General features: G+C 45.4%; 3 protein-coding genes across 7 annotated transcripts; 1 reads left to right on the forward strand and 2 right to left on the reverse strand.

Annotated features, from left to right (window-relative positions):
- Positions 1–2,706: 2,706 nt before the first annotated feature.
- amdhd2 (amidohydrolase domain containing 2) lies at positions 2,707–8,082 on the forward strand. Its single transcript, XM_086132114.1, has 11 exons — positions 2,707–2,861; positions 3,412–3,503; positions 3,809–3,945; positions 4,024–4,163; positions 4,246–4,300; positions 4,381–4,688; positions 4,832–4,976; positions 5,377–5,484; positions 6,038–6,106; positions 6,172–6,273; positions 6,815–8,082. Exons 2-11 carry the CDS (start codon positions 3,421–3,423, stop codon positions 6,904–6,906), a joined length of 1,239 nt encoding a protein of 412 aa, XP_085988240.1. The 5' UTR covers positions 2,707–2,861; positions 3,412–3,420; the 3' UTR covers positions 6,907–8,082.
- On the reverse strand, positions 6,494–14,014 carry LOC147193001 (ceramide synthase-like). Of its 5 annotated transcripts, none has more exons than XM_086132118.1 (6): positions 13,880–14,014; positions 10,518–10,596; positions 9,722–9,808; positions 8,608–8,995; positions 8,387–8,496; positions 6,494–7,225 (listed from the first exon to the last, which is right to left on the reverse strand). In XM_086132118.1, exons 2-6 carry the CDS (start codon positions 10,556–10,558, stop codon positions 7,063–7,065), a joined length of 789 nt encoding a protein of 262 aa, XP_085988244.1. In that variant the 5' UTR covers positions 10,559–10,596; positions 13,880–14,014; the 3' UTR covers positions 6,494–7,062. The 5 variants fall into 5 exon arrangements, with proteins under 5 accessions (XP_085988244.1, XP_085988243.1, XP_085988242.1 ...); XM_086132117.1 differs by lacking the exon at positions 13,880–14,014 and having other exon boundaries at positions 8,608–8,703; positions 8,779–8,995; positions 10,518–10,700; XM_086132116.1 differs by lacking the exon at positions 13,880–14,014 and having other exon boundaries at positions 6,494–6,875; positions 7,042–7,225; positions 10,518–10,700.
- Positions 11,063–19,865, reverse strand: nlk1 (nemo-like kinase, type 1). Its single transcript, XM_086132111.1, has 11 exons — positions 18,386–19,865; positions 17,271–17,400; positions 17,144–17,199; positions 16,519–16,625; positions 16,347–16,432; positions 15,886–16,095; positions 15,127–15,228; positions 14,819–14,905; positions 14,557–14,755; positions 14,276–14,369; positions 11,063–14,121 (listed from the first exon to the last, which is right to left on the reverse strand). The coding sequence occupies exons 1-11, from the start codon at positions 18,694–18,696 to the stop codon at positions 14,073–14,075; spliced, it is 1,431 nt and encodes a 476-aa protein (XP_085988237.1). The 5' UTR covers positions 18,697–19,865; the 3' UTR covers positions 11,063–14,072.

The following is a 19,865-nucleotide window of genomic DNA, read 5'->3' on the forward strand; positions in this document are numbered from 1 at the left end:
CAGGCCGCCTCGAGGAAACGTCCTCGTCTGCTTCCTGCTCGTTGTCCGCTTGCTTGCTCGCCTGCTCGCTTTAGTGCTAAAAAGTGGATGCCATGTGACATCACAAATCAGACAGCTGTCAGCCAAGGTGCCCTGACACCGCCTGATAACACACACACACACACATGCACACACACAACACCGTGCTCTAGTTTGTGTGCGTGTGTGTGTGTGTGTGTGTTTGTTTGGAGATCAAGCCAACAATGGAACAATAGCCCATGCAAGATGGACAACACAACAAGGCCACAACCAGGTGACACACACTTACACACGGACATACAATAAATAGCCACACTCACAAACATATATATATATATATATATATATATATATATCTCCATCCATTTTCTAATCTGTTTATCCTCACACACACACACACACACAGACACACTTATTAACAGTGAGGAATGCGAGAAGCAGGACATGAGCGGTGGGCGGTAGTGTGGGACGAATGGGAGTTTCTGGTCAAATCCCACCAACCCAAAACCAGAAGCTTCTAAAGCTTCCAGAAGTTTCTGCAAGAATACCCGAAGAAGGGGGAAAGAAAAGTTTGTGGGACTCAAAAAATCAAATCAAAATAAAAGAAATTATCCTTTTCATATGCGTATTTGTTTTCTTTACTCGTGTGTATGTGTTTTTTGTGTTTCTGTTTGTTTGCATGTGTGTGTGTGTGTGTGCGTGCGATTGTGCCCTTGTGCGTTTAAGCTCAATGTCCTCCATGCGCCTTTGAGGCCCAACCTTTGACCTCCGACTCATTTAGTCTGGTCACGGAGGTCATGAAATCTGCCATGTTGTTGATGTTTTTCCTCCCGAATGCAAACACGCATCAGGAGCTACACATCATATAGCATATGCACACTATACAAAGCATCGAAATATGTAACAAACAATGGATGTGAGGAATGTGTCGACAGTATATCCCATTCGTGCTATGGTATAAATACTCCGTATCCATTATGAGCTACATCTTGTATATGTGCTCGAATGGTCTACTATATAGGCAACAAACTGCGCAAATTCAAAAGGTGGTTATTTACTTTGATGTATACGCTGTATTGGGTATGGACATTCTGTAAGCTGTGAATGGTGTTCACATGATGTTGGTGTGTGCCAAATATGCTATGTGTGATACACAGTGTATTATGCTGTCTGTGGTACACACAAGACAATCTGAAAAAGCAGTCAGATGACATGCAAGTCAGAGTGACTGACACGTCGTCCAAGTGACGTTTGGCGACATTGCCTAGGCCTCGCCGTGGATTTTGCAAGTCAACAAGCGAACTACAAAAAAGGCAGTGTTCATTCAGTGCGTCCCTCCTGGCAGAAGATTAGGGGATCGGGTCATCGGGACCCCGAGGGGCCGCCGGAGAGCCGGGCCGAGGTTAAGCTGTCGTGAATGGCTGATACAAAAGAGTACGCGTCTGACGTCAGCGCCCACAAAAGAGTCAATGAAAGACCTAAAATATTGCGTTTGTCTTACGTGTCACATTTACACTCACAGTCAGACCCCCCCTTGTCCCCACCAACACCACCCCCACCCCCACTACGTCCCCCGCATGGGTGGCCACCAGCAGTTTGGAGCTTCTTGGGGTCTCCATGGCGATGAGTAGCACTAGCGAAGGTATCCGTCTTACTGGAAACCAACTTTATTGTTGACTTTTAGGAACGCCTGACGGGGGGTGTCTGTGTGTCTTTTGGGGGATGAGCAGGGTCGGGGGCAGGGGGTGGCTGCAAGGGAGCGGGGGCACATCTTCATCTGCCCTGGTAGGTACATCCATGCTACGCATGCTAATGCTAAAAAAGTAGATGAGACACTAGAAAGATGAATTTCACCATTTAGTTGATATTCTTAAGGACCATGTACTTTGTACTACTTTGGTCTTTGTACTCAATTCAATATACGAGTAGAACTTGAAGAAGAGATGAAAACAGATTTCTTTCTAGGAATGTTTTTTTTCTTCGCTATATATTTATAGTATCGTACCACCTAAGCTTCTATATTGACGTTGTTTGATCATTTATTTGACATCAATCTTAAGGTCCATGAACTACTTTTCTTTACCCATAAGAAAATTGTGCACACTCGTAGAATAATTGTGTCTTCAGAGTAATTTTTTTTCCCACTACTAGTACAACTTTTAGTCCAGTGGTGCATAATTAAGCATTGAGCATTTATTTGATATTAAAGGATATCCACCTTAAAGTCTCTGTCCTAATACGCTCTTTGTCCACCCAGTTATGAATGAAAACTTAAAACTAAAATAAATAGGAAGCTAAATGATAGAGGTTTTTACATAGTATGTCAAGACAATTCTTACACAATCGGCAAAAAGTATCAAACGTGAAAATGTTGATGACATTTGCAAAAGCTCATCGAATGTTCTCGTCAAGTTGGAACGTGTTCAAACCTGTTGCGCTCTGGCGCTCTCTTCTGCTGAAGGTTGAAATACAAAAAAGGCTTTAGGACCCAGCGGAAACGCTTCTACTTTCTGGTTTGGTGGTGGGGGCCGGGGGACATTTGAATTTAATTTTTTTTCCCTTAACGGGTTTTAAATCCTTTAATTTATTTGTAAATATGTATTCCCGAACATGCAACATAAAATAATTGTTATATTAATATTGTTGTTGTCAGCTGACCTGCTTGGTCACGTGACTGCATCAGCTTCCGATTCACGTGAGTCGTGTCCGTTTCACCAAGGAGCAAAAAAAAAAAAAAAAAAAAATGAAGTCAACAAAAAGTCCTTCTACTTAATTTAATTTCTTTTTTTTTTTGTCTTTTGGCTGACTGGAGACGGAAAAGATTCAGTGCGGAAGTCGATCGGGTAAGGCGTCAAAGCGGAAAGCCGTTGACACCCACCATACATTTTAGGAATGCAGTCGACTCTTTTTGCTTGTATTTATGACACCAAAGTTGACTTTTCCGCATCGAAACCGTTTTTTGTTTTGTTTTTTTTGGGGGGGGGGCGTTTTGAGCCTCCGCCGAATTAATACCACTTGGATAAACCTTCCACAAATCGTGTCTTCGTCTACTTTTAACGTCTATAAACGACAAATAGGCACGCAAATAGCTACTTTGAAGGAGCACTTTTGGCTCCTCAGTTTTCCGTTAATTTCATTTGACTTGTTTGACTCGTGCGCGCGTGTGGAATGCACGAAGAAGAAAAAGAAGAGCACCAGGAGGGCAAAGTCTCTGTGATAAGATAGTTGCTTAGGTGTCATCTCTCTCCAAACATTCACTCTCATACGTTAATCATCCTAACCAGATGCGTCTTTAGTTGCTAAAGGTTATTTGAAAATGTGTCGGAAAAGTTGACTGTATGTTGGCGAGAGATGTAAGAGGAGGACCAGATGATATTTGATGTATTTTTCCAGACTTCCGACATGCCGTCCAACAAATCGGTGTCAGAGGCGCCTATCACACAGCTGCTCAACTGCAGGATCCTGCGGGACCACCGGCTGCAGAAGTGAGTGAAGCATGCTTGCATCTCATCCACAAATATTTCCACACAGCGAATCAACTTTATTTTTGGCCATCTGACTTTCAATTGAATTTGAAGACATATCATTTTTTGCAGCCCTAGTTGAGTACTATTTTTTGCATGAAAATTCTCACTAAAATTGTTTGCTGCCTTCTGAGAGGCCCAGCTCTATCAAAAGCTTGTGTTAAGTTTTGGCCTGGAAACAATGTCCAGCATTTTAGGCTCAACCCCCACTGCTCAACATCACCAACTTTGTGTGTGTGTGTGTGTGTGTGTATGTGTGTGCGCAGTGAGGACCTGTGGGTGCGCGAAGGGAAGATCCTGGATCCGGAGAAGCTCTTCTTTGACGAGCAGGCGTATGCCGACAATCAGGTGGATTGCGGCGGCGCTATCGTGGCGCCGGGATTCATCGACGTGCAAATCAACGGTGGGATTTGTGAGTCTAGCTGTTGTCACTCGTGCATGTGCGTGTGGCTGACAGCAGTGATGTGCACTCACCCCGCAGGAGGTTACGGCGTGGACTTCTCTCAGGCCTCCGATGACGTCAGCGCCGGTATTTCTTTGGTGGCCCAGAAGCTTCTGGAACACGGCGTCACATCCTTCTGTCCCACGCTGGTCACGTCGCCACCGCACATCTACCACAAGGTCATGACGACGCCAACTATCACCATGGGCGGAGCCAATCAATTGGACATCATAATGACCCCCAACCCCTTGTGTCTTTCAGGTCCTACCTCAGATCAAAGTGCAGGACGGCGGCCCCCATGGCGCAGGCGTCCTCGGTGAGCTCCCCTTTTGTTGTGTCGGCGCCAGGAACTGTCAGCCGAGTTCATACCGTATGTGGGTGTTTTTTTTTGTTTAGGCGTCCACCTGGAGGGCCCCTTTATCAGCGCCAAGAAGAAGGGCGCACACCCAGAGCGCTTCCTGCGCACGTTCTCAGGGCCTGACACGGTCATGGCGGACCTGATGGACGTCTATGGCGGGCTGGACAATGTGGCCTTGGTGACACTGGCTCCTGAGCTGGAGGGCAGCCGATGGGCAGTGAGCGAGCTGTGCCAGCGGGGTGTGACAGTGTCGGTGGGACATTCAGTGGCCAACCTGTCGCAAGCCGAGGAGGCCGTCCGCCACGGTGCCTCCTTCATCACGCACCTCTTCAACGCCATGCTGCCGGTACGTCCCCGAAGCACCAGACTGGCATCTCGGCGATTAGACAGTTCTTCTTTGGAGAGGTTTAGATTGGGCTAAACTGTGGGGGGTAGGGGGGGGGGGGTTGACGAGCACGTATCTGAGCGACTTTCTGTGGTGCGGTCCAGTTCCATCATCGGGACCCGGGCATCGTGGGCCTGCTAACCAGTGAGCACATCCCGGCGGGACGCAGTGTTTATTACGGGATGATCGCCGACGGCATCCACACCAACCCCGCCGCCCTGCGCATCGCCCACCGCGCCCACCCCAAAGGTCAGTAAACGCACACACAACAGACCGGGTCAGGCGAGACCCCCTCACATATGCCCATTCATTGATTTGCTGAAATATTTCATAATATTGTATTTCTGGGTTGCCCCCCCCCCCAAAAAAAAGCCATTCTCAAATGAATGTGATTAATTATAATGGGCATGAACTCGGAATTGGTTGCTTTGTCGTTTATGTCGGCAAAGGTGGAGAGGAGGCTCTCTCAAGTAACAGGCGAGAAGGGAAACACTAGCTATGATTTTCCGACTTTCACACAAGCAGATATATTTACTGGTGGTTCACTAGTTGGATAAAGTACTTTTGCGTTGTCGTCTCAGCATTTCCGAAAGGAACCAAATGAAGACTGGAGTGAATCATAATGTGATGGCGTCTTGTGCGGTTATAGGTTTGGTGCTGGTGACGGACGCCATTGCGGCCATGGGACTCCGGCCGGGACGGCACAAGCTGGGCCAGCAGGACGTCGAGATCTGCGGCCTGCACGTCTACGTGGCTGGTGAGCGCCCAAAACAGCTGCACCACATCACACTTCTTTTTAGTTAAGACAGCAAAAATTACTCACTTCTACAAATTGCTTTCGTTTCTTTCTGTCAATGAAAAATGTTTTTGAATGAGCGAATGAAAGTGAAAACTGTTGTTTTCACTCACGTCCACATTTCGATTATTTAAATATGTTAAATAAAGTAATACCGAATGTTCTAAATAATGCAGAACTAAGAAGCATTTTTTGGTATTTTAATTTATGTCACATATTAACATATAGCCATTGCTTTTTTTTCTTATTGTATTTTTTATGATAAAAAAATATTATTTTTTTTGTTTAAAAAAAAAAAGAAGAAAAAAATCAAAACGATTAAGTTGTCCTGCAATTTTGGAGCAAAAATAAAACTACAATTTGATTTGGGCAGTATTTCACACTTATTTTTTTTCTTTCTTTCTGTCACTATGTTGGTGGAGGAGTTTGCATGTTTGCTTTGGCAAAAACTCGCCAATTCTTGAATTGGTTCAAGTCTGGGCACTACATTGACTTTTATTTTCTCGTCTTGCAGGGACGCAGACGCTGAGCGGCAGCATCGCCACCATGGACATGTGTGTCAGACATTTCAAACACGCCACAGGTCAGAACTCACGCACGCCCTCGCAAAGGAGGGAGGGAAGGTGACCAAGTTGTGTGTTGCTTTAGGTTGCCGTGTGGAAGAAGCCCTTGAAGCGGCGTCGCTGCATCCTGCGCAACTTTTGGGAATTAGCCAGAGCAAAGGGACGCTCGACTTTGGCTCGCACGCAGGTCAGTTTGCTTTTTGGCTCCGTTTTCAGTCTGCCAGCATTTTATTTCCATCACAAAACTAGTCAATGGAAGGAATAAACATCTCATAGCAAAACATCACGTGGGAACTGTCGCCCCTGAAAGGAACTGTTTGAAGAAATCTAAATCTACTCTGAGTGAGGGGGAAAAAAAAACGCCATCAGGAAACGCAATCTAAAATACAAAAAAACATACGACAATATATTTCTAATGTCCGCATTTATAGCCCCCTCATCACATCCATCAATAGACAAATCAATAGTTAGATCAATAGAAAGATTACAAGACGTATCATATGCAATAAATATAACAAGGGGTGTCGACTTTTTCTATCTACTGTCCATCAATAGAAAGATGAATAGTAATGGTCGATCAATGTGAACGGGTACAGCAACAGATTGATGATTGGATAAAGATCAATAGTGTGATAGATCAATACATCGATAAATGGATTAAAGACTTGATGTTTTATCAATTTCTTTTAGATAGATGACTGTTTTATCAAAGTTTTTTTTTTTTGCAGACTTTGTTTTGCTGGATGACGAACTCAACGTGAAGGCCACGTTTATTTCCGGACAGGAAGTCTGGAGGAAAACCACCCAAGAGCAACAGTGACTGACTTGAAAAGCAACACAAAAAAACGTTTACATTTCATATTTGAATTTCTTCCTTTCTAGTCCCATCCTCCTTTGTTGATTTGAGCGACACCTGTCGAGCAATCCTTCAACCACACATCATTTCCTGTTGTACCTTTCAAAGTAAGACTCATCCTCATTTCCCCAATGGAGGCTTGCCACTTTCTGCGAGGACGCGCCGCGCCCGCTGACACATGAGCCAGAACCAGTAGATCTGCAGGGGCCACAGAAACCCCGCCCCCAGAGTGCACGGCCACGGGGCCCCCAGGACCGCCTGGTGAACGGGGATGGACGCGTACCTGCGAGGCAAAAAAAAGAGTTCACAATCCCTCCGCGGGCCAGCATGTGGTGGAAGGCCATAATTTCAGAAAAGTCCACCCACAATCCTTTTGCGGTGATATGGGAGTCAGGATGAATTATTCACTCGTCCCCTGACTCCCAAATTACTACAAAAGGATTTTTGTAGAGTGGGCCATAGAGTTCTCATGTTTTTTTTGTTTTTTTTGCAGCACCACCACACACAACTAAACAAGCTCAGTGAAAAAGCATCGGAACTATCTTGACTGGAAAAGAAACATTTGTCTGAACTAAAAAAAAAATCGAAGGTTCATAGCTGCCGATCCTTGAAAAGTCTTCAAGGCTATTATCGAAAATCAAGGCCTTACTTGGGATTCAAACGTTTTCAATCAGTTCACAAAAGTTTTTTTTAACCCATGACAAGTAAGATTTGATAATAGTCATTAATTCTCAAAAGAAAGGAACCGTGAGCAAATGACGAGCGTTTTTGTTTGAGCGAGCAGATTTAAGGATGGCATCAACTTTTGACGATGTCAAGTTGCGCTTCAGTTTCGCTTCAAATGGAATGGAAAAAGTTTGGGGGGGGAACTTTGCCTGAAGCTGTGAGAAGAATCTTGAAGCTCAAACACAGCATCACAAGAGCGTTTTGATTTTGTGGACTTCAAGATCCACTACAATCCTTTTTGCGGTGCCTTGAAACACTTACACCTTTTGCCACTGAAATGAATGTGAATCCTATTCATCTGTTAAGCCTTCTAAAAAATAATTTTTGGGGGGAAATGCTTGTTTTTTTAAACACGTTATAAAAACACATGAAATGAATCATTATTAAATCATTAAATGAATGTAAAGAATTCAACAGTTCTTATCAGTGAGTGTTTTTGTGTCATGCTTACTGACTTGGTGAGCTGCAGTAATATTAGTCAATCCTCACAGAGGATAAAGAATATCTACCTCTGAGTATGGTGACATTGTCTACATGTATTGTTTGTGTAGAAATATTTGTTGCTTGAATGGTAGTGGTGGTTAAGCTAAGCAGACTCTTTTTAAGAGTAAGTCATAGTTGTTTCCAACGTCCTCTAACAAGGTGTCATTTTGTTTGTTTTCTCTTTTTTGGGTAAACTATTGGCGACACGTGATTGGTTGTGTGTTGATGACATCACCTGCTGTAGGCCAGGTACAAATACGGAAAAAGTGCCACGCGGCAACCCAAGAAGACCAAGAGTGTCAGAGCGCCGTTCACTTTGTAGGCCAGCGTGTCAGTGCGCCTCAACTGCAAATGTCACAACAAGACGATGACACATCTCAATTATCATCAACACTGGCACAGGCTCACATGCAGACACACACACACAAACAGAAACAGGCATACACACAAATTTACCTGTATGAGTACTTTGGCAAAACACACAAATGGCGTGCTTAGCTCAGCAAGAAACACAAGACCCTGGAAGTAGTCACCCTTGCCCTGCCTCCACACCTGACACACGCACACACACACACAGCTGAAGATGTCAACATGAAGTAGGAGGGGCCTAAGTGCTGCCACAGTTACCAGAGAGGCGGGCAAGCAGAACACCACCATGAAGACATGATGCAACACCATCAAACTCTCTCGCCGCACGAAGGCCAAGATGGGCGCGCTCCACGTGCCGCCTTCGTCCTCGTGACCCTTGACCTCATGCCTGTGTCGGTCGCACAGGAACATGGCGTACAGGTCGTAAACAAAATAGGGCGCAGCGAACGTGATGTAGGCGTCCGTCAGCCAGTGCCTGTGAAAACGCGCGCACATACAGTACATGCTTCTTAGTTCTGCATTATTTAGAACATCACGTATTACTTTAATTAACATATTTAAATCATCGACACGTGGACATGAGTGAATCGATTCACATTCGTCCACGTCTGAATCGCGATGCATCGAAGAATTGGAAATTTTCTCCACCTCGAGTAGAAAACATCGACAACAAAGGCTTGGTCGCCAACTAAAGTCTGGTCACATGTATACAAACAATAGATTGGTTGCAAGTCAATGTATAGACATGTTGAAAAGCAGGAGATTGGTCACTAGACAGTTCCAGGACACAAGTAGCCACATAATGGACTGGTCGCAAACCAATGTGAGGTCACTTTTTTGACAACCAGTGGATTGGTCGGCACTTGGTCACGGGAGCAAACTGCAAGACGCCTCATTTGCAAAACAAACTATTTACCTTTGCATGTGAGGTCAAAGGTGAGCCACCAAATTGGCCACGCCCCTTTTCCTACCAACCTCCGGGATTAGCGAGAGACCCACATATATTGGCCAGGAGATTACACTACCAACGGCTGCAACAAACACACACACACTCTCACACATTTACACACTTAGTGTACAGACTTGAACACACACACACGCAAACGAAAACTTGATGCTGCTACACCCTCATCTGTCCTCGATGATACTCATGCTGCTTCACCACCTGTGCTGCATGAACCTGGCGCTGCTCCAACCTCACCTGTCATCCAGGAGGTTGCGCCGGCATGCCGAGGCGATGACGCATCCGGCCGCCGCTGCCATGATGGCCTGGACAGACGACACGACGCTGTGAAGACAATAAGATGTCAGCGCAGATGATTTACGGGTGTGTGTGTGTGTGTGCGGATATAACTTCATTTTTTGAGTGGAGGTGGGGGTGCTTCAAAACCAGCATTTGATGAACACAGCCTCCGAATTTGGGTGCAGCTTTTGTGCCCCAATAAACTGCAATCAAATGGCTCATTTTTTGGCAAAGGATAAAGAATATATGCTCGTGAGTAGCATGATATTGTTTGTCTAAAAATGTTGCTCCACTGTGTTCAAAAAGCCATTGCTCAAAGGCTACAAAAGATGCTAATGATTATAATAGCTCAACGAAACTGTTTCTCATTATGTGCTAGCATTAAAATAGCTAAAGTTGTTTGTGTTGAGATGAGAGTAAACTTCAGCTGGGAGTGGGAATAAACTACTGGATGCCTTTTTTTTTGGACAATTGTTCAATACTTCCTAAACTGTTGCTTTTTGTGAAGTTGACTTGAGTTCACTCCCAGCATACAGTATCCGAGCTAATTTTTTTGTTCTGACGTCAAAGCAAAAATAAAAAAAATATTGGCCAAAACACAAAAAAAATTCAGGTCGCTCATTTCTCAAGGGACCAACGTGAACTTGGGATTCAAAATACAATGTGGGATACACTGAAGACGTTAACGGATTATCTGTACTTAGGAGCGGCAGTACCTGCGTGTGCATGTGTGTGTACAGGCGTGCGTTCTGACCGTGCTGACACGATGATGGCATCAGCCTGGTTCCATCCCATCAGGATCCTCAGAGAACGACTGAAGAGTAGGAAAAGTCCTGGGAAAAAAAGCACGCCTGCAAACATCAGGCCCAACATTTCTGCATGTCATGTGTGTGTGTGTGTGTGTCTGCATGTGTGCGATCAGGTGAGCCCGGCTTAAGGTGGCCACCTGTCATGACCACTTGGGGTGGGGTGGGGTTGGGGAGGGGCGGTGGAAGGCAGGCCGTGCGAGAAATCAGTGCTTCGTTTGCATAGATTTGCATGAAGCAACTCAAGCGGCCCAATCAGCTTTGACTTTGATGGGAGGATTGTTGTGGCGTTTGTTGACTTGAACCTTCATGTCACGTGCCAACTCTAATTGAACCATTGAGTGCAATCTTCCCCAAATTAAATGCTCAACTGTGCAACTGAACATGCCTCGAGTCTACTGTTTATATCACTGAAAAACAAAAAAACATTTTCATTTTAGTTAGGGTGGTGGTAGTTTTGATTGATCAAAGAAAGAAAAAAAAGGCAAAGGTCTTCCAGTGTCATTTTTATTGATCATCACTCTCTACGCTAACTTCAAGTATTTGTCAAAACAAGAAAACAAGTCAGCTAAAACACTTTTTCAAACATGAGCGTCATACTGAATCAACACCAGTAAACAAACATGCCAACCGAGAGAGCCGAGCGGCATAGTCCGAAAAGTTCTATGTTTCTCGGCGAGCCGCTTGGCCTTCCGTTGACAGAATAGCGCTAACCAGCTAAAAATACACTTCATAATTACTTCAAAAGGTACGCGGCCACGGACATGATTGGGGGGAAAAAATTCATTAAAACATGGCCACAATAGTCATACAACATGTGAAAAAAATGCTCAATTGTGGCCGCAAAATGATTTTCGTGGACCGTTGCATAGTAAGCAAATCGAGCGTACCCCCTGTAGAAACCTCAAATTGCAGTTTCTCGCAAAAGGTGCACTCCATTTGCTTACCGAGCCATCTGTGTTGTTCAATTAGTATGTGAAGATGGGGTTTTTTTGTTTGTTTTTGTGGCCACGAATTGGTCTAATTTCTAGCCTACTTTATACATACGTTGCCACAAAAAAAAAAAAAAAAAAAAGTTTGCCGTAAATTAGTATGTTGTAGCACATAAGAGACACATTTTGTGTAAACCAATTAGTATTTCGTGCAAACGTTCAACCCATGTTATGGCCACAAAAGTTTACATTGTGGTCACTAATTGGTATATTGTTACCAACATTTTGTATTTCGTGGCCACAAATTATTTTGTATGAAAGTTTTTGACAAACTTAAGTTAACGAACGAGACTGGTTACTGCAAACGATATCTGCAAATGTAGGAGCCAGCATTAAAAAATGTTTTTAATGACCTTTTAAACTGTGATTCATGTTCAGCTCATTGTTTTATTGTTGAGAATTTCATTTATGGATTACAGAATCCATTTTTTTTCTTTTTTGAATCAACATGTTCAATAAACTTCTAGTAACCTATTTCATGGCCATAATTAGGCATTTCATAGACATGTTGCAATTATATTGGCCACAATATTTTTTTCCCCATGTCAAGTCTGGGGCTCTGTAAACAGTCATTTGGAACGGCAGACATCCTTTTATACACAATTGACTTTTTGGCTGGGCGGAGTAAAAGTGATTTCAGTGGTTCGAATTAACCAAAGAGGGAAAAGAAAACATTTGTGATCGCCTTCAAGAAACCTGTCAAAGTTTACGTGAGCATGCGGGTGTACAAGAAATAAAAGCGTACACGCAAACGCATCGCATTATAGTCGCACACTCGCCAAGTGGTGGGTGAGGGAAATTAGACAAAAGCAAACTTGAAATCAGGAGGAGGGAAGATGAGAAGTTGACACTGGTTGGGGGCCTCTGCAGGCATTTCAACTTCCTGAGATCCAGAAGATTCCTGGCAAAAGTTCCTGCAGTGGCCAAGGAACGGTGGAAGCGGCAACTTCCTCAAACACGCCTCCGAGGAGGCGTCTCTTTGAATGCAAAGGACTTGATGAAAAATTTGTTTCATCGTCTTTCTTAGCCACTCAAGTGCATACGGAGAAGCAGACAGAGGATTCCGGAATGTTGTGGCGCTTCCCACCTGCCTTGTGGCGCTTTCACAGCAGCGTGGTGAGATCACAACAGGAACAAGAGCCGCGCCGGCATTTATTTGCTTGTATGCGGAAACTCCCTTGAGCAATGATTTCATGTCATTAATATCCTGCTTGAACCCTGCCATTGATGAGCATCCTCATCAATTCCCTTTTACAACCATCTGAAGCTGCCCTACTGTGAATTTAAAGTCTGGAAACAACTTCAGTGATATGTAACCGCCAGCAGATGGCAGCGACGCATCTTTTTAGATTTTAGATCAAACTAAATTTGTCAGTACAGTTAAACCTGGATTTAAGACACTCTGGATTTAGCAGGTAAAATCCACATAGTAGTGGTCAGCGTCCGTCATTGGCCACTGTTTCCTTAGCCGCCGATCGCGTGAGCCACACCCTTCCAAGGTTCCACTGCACAGTCTGCAGTGCATCACTGCCCGACTAATTTGGTGAGAAGAGGCAGGGGAGAAATCGAGTATTGGCGACAAAGTAGACACGCAGTTGGCGGAGGCTTGCTGTTAAGTACATCTGCAATCTCGTTTTTTTCCCCTTTTTTTTGCAAATGAGTACCTCAGTACACATTTTGTGACCACAGATGTAAAATTTCGTGGCCACAAATTTGTATTTGATGCACACTTTATACCCATTTCATGAGCACTAATTGGCATATTTTTGCGCATGTCACACAAGGTTTGGGGCCAGAAGAGAGAACATTGTGGGAAAAATGCCTTCAATAACAAAGCGTAAGGTTGTACTAGTAGGCCCAAAGTGGCACTAGTGGAAAAAACTGTAGTAGTAAGACAGTTGGGTCTTTCCTAGTGAGGAGAGGGCTTACTAGTTGGAAATGCTCAAGCGGCTTTCCATACTCACAGGACATATCGAGAAAGGAAACACCAGCGCTGAGACGAGTGAGGCCAGAAGAAAGGCGCTGTAGTGGCGGGTGTGTGGGCGGGGCGTCAAGTTCAGGCGCCCATTCTTATGCAATAACTTAAAAACTCACACATACACGTACACACTCACATTCACTCGTTGCGTGAACTCACATTGCACTCTCTGTCCTAAAAACAAAACACGCAAAAGGAATGACGGTGGAAAGATTTCCCAGAATTCTCTGCTGCCGAGCGTAAGGAGTGTGTGGACACCAGGAAGGGGTGCTATACGACACTCTGCTACATGGAGCGTGTAGAATGCTAAAGCCAACCAAAAATCAACATTTCTACTCACTAAACTTTTTTTCTTTTCAGCAGCAGGAGCTTTTTTTTTTTCCTTTCTGTCCTCAGCACCTGTGATGCCGCCACATTGGGCGGAGCCTGTCGCCGCCACTCTCTTGTTCACGTGCGGGAAAAGTGGACATCAAGGTTGGTTGAGGCGGCGAGGAGAAAAAGGAGGAGAAAGCGTTAGAGGAAGGAACGGTTGCTCATCTCTCCTCCTTGCGGGACACCTTGGACGAGTGCCAGGCGGTGGACCTGAGGACCACAAAGCTGCAGGTTAGATGGACGGCTAACCGCTAGCTAGTGACAGCTAACAACTACCAATGACTGCTAGTGAAAAATAAAGCTAACAATGCAACTGACCACTAAATACAGCTAATGACGGCAAGTGACTGTTAACTGCACTGACCTGATGAAGGTCTTGAACGCGGCGCTCTGCGGGTTGATGCACAGCGGGACTCGCTTGCCTTGCTGGTGCTCCGTGATGAAGCGATGGATCAACTCTGAGAAGGACAAGAACCAAAACCTCTCAGAAAATCCTCTCTTATTTTCCCGGACTTTTTCCCTCCAAAAAGTAGGAGGATTTTCTGAGCATATTAAATCCATGAAAGAAAGGAAATACATGACGCATAAGTCAGCCACATGTGACCAAAGAGGTCAATTAAGGGAGTGTTTTGTGGAGAGTCGTACCTTTGCCCTGCCACACGGACAGCAGGCTGTTCTCGGAGCTGTGGCTGAAGGGCCGTTCGGCGGCCGGCTCAAAGTCTCGGGTGTAGACGCGCCCGCTGGGCACTGAGTAGCAGCACTGGCACATGCACGTGTGGTAGCGCAGGCGGCCCTCATCCAGGTACGGGTGCGATAGCGCATCACCGCCAGAAATGCGCTTGGCCTGTCAGAACACTGTTGTCAACGGAGGCTGAATTCGCGCGCGACGGATAGCTTGTCGACTCACCGGGTCGAAAACCAGCATGCGACACAGCAGGTGCACCGCCTCATGGGTGGCGCCATCCGATAGCATGTACAACACCGACAATGACGGCTGAAAATGCAAATGCACATGGACAAACGCATACACAACACACACACACACACACACACACACACACACACACACACACACACACACACACACACACACACACACACACACAGAGTTATCAGCTACTTGCAGAGGGCGTTTGCGGAAGGGGAGGCAGCCGACATTGTTGGAGCTTGTCGGTCGGTTAGCTGGCAATAAGGCAAAGGTAAAAGGTGACGTACGGGTTTGTGTGGCCCACGCAGGATGTGAGCCCGGGCGCCCTCACAGGCCAATGCCAGGGCAGACAGCGGCGGCGTTCCCAGCAGGTCCGTGATCAGGTCCAGCTGGAGAGCCGGGTACCAAGCGCACGTTAGGCAACCAATGGAAGCTTTCAAAAAAGGATTTCAAGCCTGGAACGGGACTTCAAACAGGGCTTTTGGGACGGACTTCAAATGACGGTTTTAAGCCTCAATTGGTGTTTCGAATTTAGGTTAGGATTCAAGATCATAAGCTTTCGAAATACTGTACATATAGAGTAGAACCTAGGTTTTGGTATGCCACAGGTTTTTTGAAGCATTAAAGAGGAGGGTGTAACAACTGGGCACGATAAAGAAACCTCAGTACAAAGCGCCAGTCCAGACGGTGACTCTTAGGTCCGACTATATGAACACCCCTCCTACATCAGACTTCTCTCCATGACACATGCACACATTTACATGACAATGAGGCACTCTAGAGGGAAACTCCCTTGCTCACTTGGGTATGTAGGGACAGCAAGCAAGCTAACTATGCGTCACAATTGCCTCAGATAACCCTGATGCGAAGAAAATAGCTCAAGTTCTTATGGAGTGGAAGGGGGGGGGGGTGACTCGTGCCGCACGCCCTAACGCATCATCAGGCGCCAATTAAGCTTGGACCTCAACTAACAATTCTTTTAATAATTAATCTGTCCATTATTTTTGGGAGCATCTTGATACCAACAGCGATTTGAGGGCGGTCACCTGCTGGATGGGACTCTGCGCCTGGAAAAGGATGCGGCGGCCCAGCAGCTCAGCAAAGATGCAGCCCACCGACCACACGTCGATGGCCGAGCCGTAATGGCGGCAGCCCATCAGGACCTCGGGCGCTCTGTAGTACTGCGTCACCACCTCCTGGGTCATGTGACGCGACGGGTCTGGCTCCTCAACGCGCGCCAGACCAAAATCACAAATCTGACCAGTACAAAGTAAAAGGCAATTATAAGTTAGTTTTTGGTGTTTTTGAAGGGGGATATATTACTTGCAGGGGCATCCTGTCTTTCAAAGTACATGAAAACAACTTAAATGTCGCAGCACTTTTTCCCTTTGAATGCTGGCCCCCCCCAAAAAAAGAACCCAACATAAAGCAACAGACGGCTCTCACGAAATGATTGCTTCATTCTAGAATTTAAGAAGAAGCAAATGCATGAACTCGACGGACGGACCTTGAGCAGGCAGTTGCTGTTGACCAGAAGGTTCCCGGGTTTGATGTCGCGGTGCAGAATGCCAGCAGAATGGAGATACTTGAGGCCTGCACAGAGCAGTCGCACCTCATCAGCAAGCGGCCACAACAAAACAGAGGACGGGGAAGGGGGGAGGAGGCTCGCGAATGCTCACCTCGCAGGATCTGGTAGAGGAAGACCTTGATGTGGTCGCTAGTGAGTGGCTGAGGGGACACAATGACCTTGTGAAGGTCGCTTTGCATCAGCTCCGTGATCACGTAGCTGCGCTTCCTGTCAAGGCCTCACAAGTCGACTTCAGGATCACACGGTGTAATGAGTCAAAATTACTGAAATTTGAAGTACAATTGGAGAAATAGTACTAAGTTGTTTTGTTCCAAAAATGTCAATTAAAATGCTTAATGGTAATTTTTGCTGGGAAGGTTAAATTAGCGATTTCATTCCCCATTTCACATTAAAATTCTTTGTAACGAAAAATAAATTTAAAAAATACATTAAATTGGTGGGTTTCACATATTTGCAATGAAACGTTAAGTAATGGGAGTTAAAACCCTCTCAGGCTCAAAATAAGTTCTTGTTACACGTAAAGGTACTTGGTTGTTACAAATCTGCATCACCTGCCCTGAGAGGGTTATTAATACTGTATCAACAATATTGTTTTTCTTTGTTCTTTGGCATACTAAAATATGACCTGGGTCAAGGTGACCCAGTAAAGCAAGCTAACATAAAAAAGTTGTGCGCCGAGAATGCGATGCAAAATCAAGCGGCATGAACAAGGATACATCTCCTCGAAACAGTCGATCTGCGGCGGCTGTAAGATGTCTAACGCCGACAACACCTGAAACACGACAACGGTCAGTGACATCACAGTTGACATCATCATTACAAAAACGAGGCCGGTGCATTTACGTTGTCATGTTTGAAAAAGCACAGCATACGCAGCTCCCGGAAGACACGTTTGCACGACACCAGGTTCTGGAAGACGTTGGGCATCTTCTTCAGCGCCACCTTGCGGCCGTCTCGAGGGTCCGTCACCGACCTGCCACACCACACAGTTGTGGTGAAAGCACTTAGTTCATCTGTTGCCAAGCAGGGGTGGCCAGAAATAACAATTATCCTTTGTGCTCATGTGTCTTGTGGCCCCATCCACCACGATTTGCTGGTAGCTATGCTCCGAAATTGAAGTATTATCCAGTTCCCAAATTGATCGACTTGGATTTCTTGAGTTCAAACAAAAAAGAGAATATTACTGGTGACAGACGGTTTGCGCAGTTATTGAAACCTTGACTTTATAAAAATAAGGTAAAAGCATCAAACTTGTAATGGGGCAATGGCGAGCTCAGACATGGGTTTTTTTCTGGGTGGGGGGTAATAGAGTTCTCTGATCTGGCTTAGAGATGGGACGTAACTCTGAAGACCATGACAACCGAGTGAGACAGACTACTCGGAACAACACATCAAAGGCCTGGATCAAACATTTGTGATCACGTGCTGATGACGTATGAGGCTTCATGTATGCCAACATGATGCTGGAAATTGCGTAAATGATTTCAATATTTGCCGCTGTGCAAAGCATTGATTACAATTTTGGTTTGAGGTGTGTTATGGGATTTTTTTTTTTTTTTAAACAAGGCCTTACACCACAGGTGTCAAACTCAAGGCCCCGGGGCCAGATCTGGCCCACCACATCATTTTATGTGGCCTGCAAAAGCAGCTCAAACATGTCAACCTGATCCTTTCTAAAAAGTCTACTAAAATTTTAAATTCTCATATGTAACAAGAGATATATTCTAAGCATTTTCTTGTTACCAAACCCCTCATGATAGTAACTTAGACAATAGTTGAATCAACAGTTATTCTTGACTTCTACATGGTTTCAGTCATAACGGCCCTCCAAGTGAAACATTGGAGGGAAACTAAAATGTGGCCCGCGCAATATATGAGTTTGAATTCCCTGCCTTACACGCAAACAATGTTGATGAAAATGGACTCAATCATGTCTGGCTGACACTGCGCCTCCTTACCAGACCACACCAAAGGCTCCATATCCAATGGGCCGATCGGGCTCCATCTCGGCTGGGCTGGGCACCTCACTGGCTGGGTTGCTGTACGGCTGCGGCACAGCGGCTCCCCCGCCTGCACTGCCTCCAAGGGCATTTGGGTGCCGGGGGGTCCCGGCCGGAGCGGCGGGAGGTCCGCTGACGCACGGGGTGGCGCTGAGGGCAGCCGAGGGGGCCCCGCAAGACGAATTGACGTAGAAGTACTTGTGGGCCAAGTCGGGACCAGAGAACAGGTCACTGCAAAGTGTTTGGCGTCCTGCACCGTGGAAGGCCATTCTTGGAGCTGCCCCTCCACTTCCTCTTGCACCTTCTGCTGGCTGGCTAGACGAAGAGGGGTCACGGTTGCAAGCTACACATGACCCACCACCTCCGCCAAGGTGCCACGGCTTACATTTAATCGCGCAAATTTATTTTGAAAAGGGTGTTAATTATTTTTTTAAATGAACACTTTGATTAATGCAGCTAAATGCTAACCACTAACACTAAAGTCAGTGTCATAATTAGGAGAAACTAATATTTTAAATGGGTATAAAATATAAATATATATCAATGTAAATCAAAAGGACATAGTTGATGTTATTTTGGGAGACAATTATTTTTTAAAAACTTCAAAGTTCGGGGTAGCTGTGTTGATAGGGAAATAACACTGCATAAGAAATCACATTTAGCTGAGTGTCTATGAGCTAAAAAAAGATTTAAAAACTATGAGTTATCACTTAGCCGTGTTGCTAAGGAGTTCAGATTGAGCCGAGTTACTCATTATGCAAAAGAAAGATGCGAAACTATGAGCTAACACCGTCTGATTGAGATAACAGTTAGCCGTATTGCTAGAAGCTAAAAATATGCTCGGTTACTGAGCTAACAAAAAATACATACCAAAAATAACTATTAGTTAACTGCTAACTTTTAGTTAGCAGTTAGTCGGGTTCCTAACAAGCTAAGTGTTAGCTGGGTTATTTTGGGCTAACAAAAAAAAAATCAAAACAAAAACAACGCTCTGAGTTAGCAGTTAGCAGTGTTGCTAAGCGGCGATGACCCACATCTCTCGGCGACATTGACCTATATAAAAACAACACCAATTAAAAAACACGCCAACCGCGCACAAGTTGCTGTCAACTCCACGGGTATACGAAGGACCGCTCAAGGTAGACGCGACAGCACACGTCAAGGGCTGAATGGGGGCGAAGAGCGAAAAGACGAGTTCTTTAACAGCGATGATGATGATACCCCAGAGAGCAGCTAGCCCGCTGCTAGCTTCTCTAAGCTAGCCAACCTCGGCATCTAAAGGCCTCCAAATGGTCGGACAAATTGTCCCCCTCAAAAAAAAAAGCTCCGTCAAGTGAAGGAAATAAGTGGAAGCGTTGACAGCGGCAGCAGCAGCTGCGTTAGCCTGCTGCTGCAGCCCGCTTCAAGCTGGCGAGGTCGGCGACTGGGACGAAGCGGA

Source organism: Hippocampus guttulatus, chromosome 16 (genome assembly GCF_054856545.1).
Source record: "Hippocampus guttulatus isolate MCC_2025c chromosome 16, RoL_Hgut_1.0, whole genome shotgun sequence".
Taxonomy (NCBI): Eukaryota; Metazoa; Chordata; class Actinopteri; order Syngnathiformes; family Syngnathidae; genus Hippocampus; species Hippocampus guttulatus.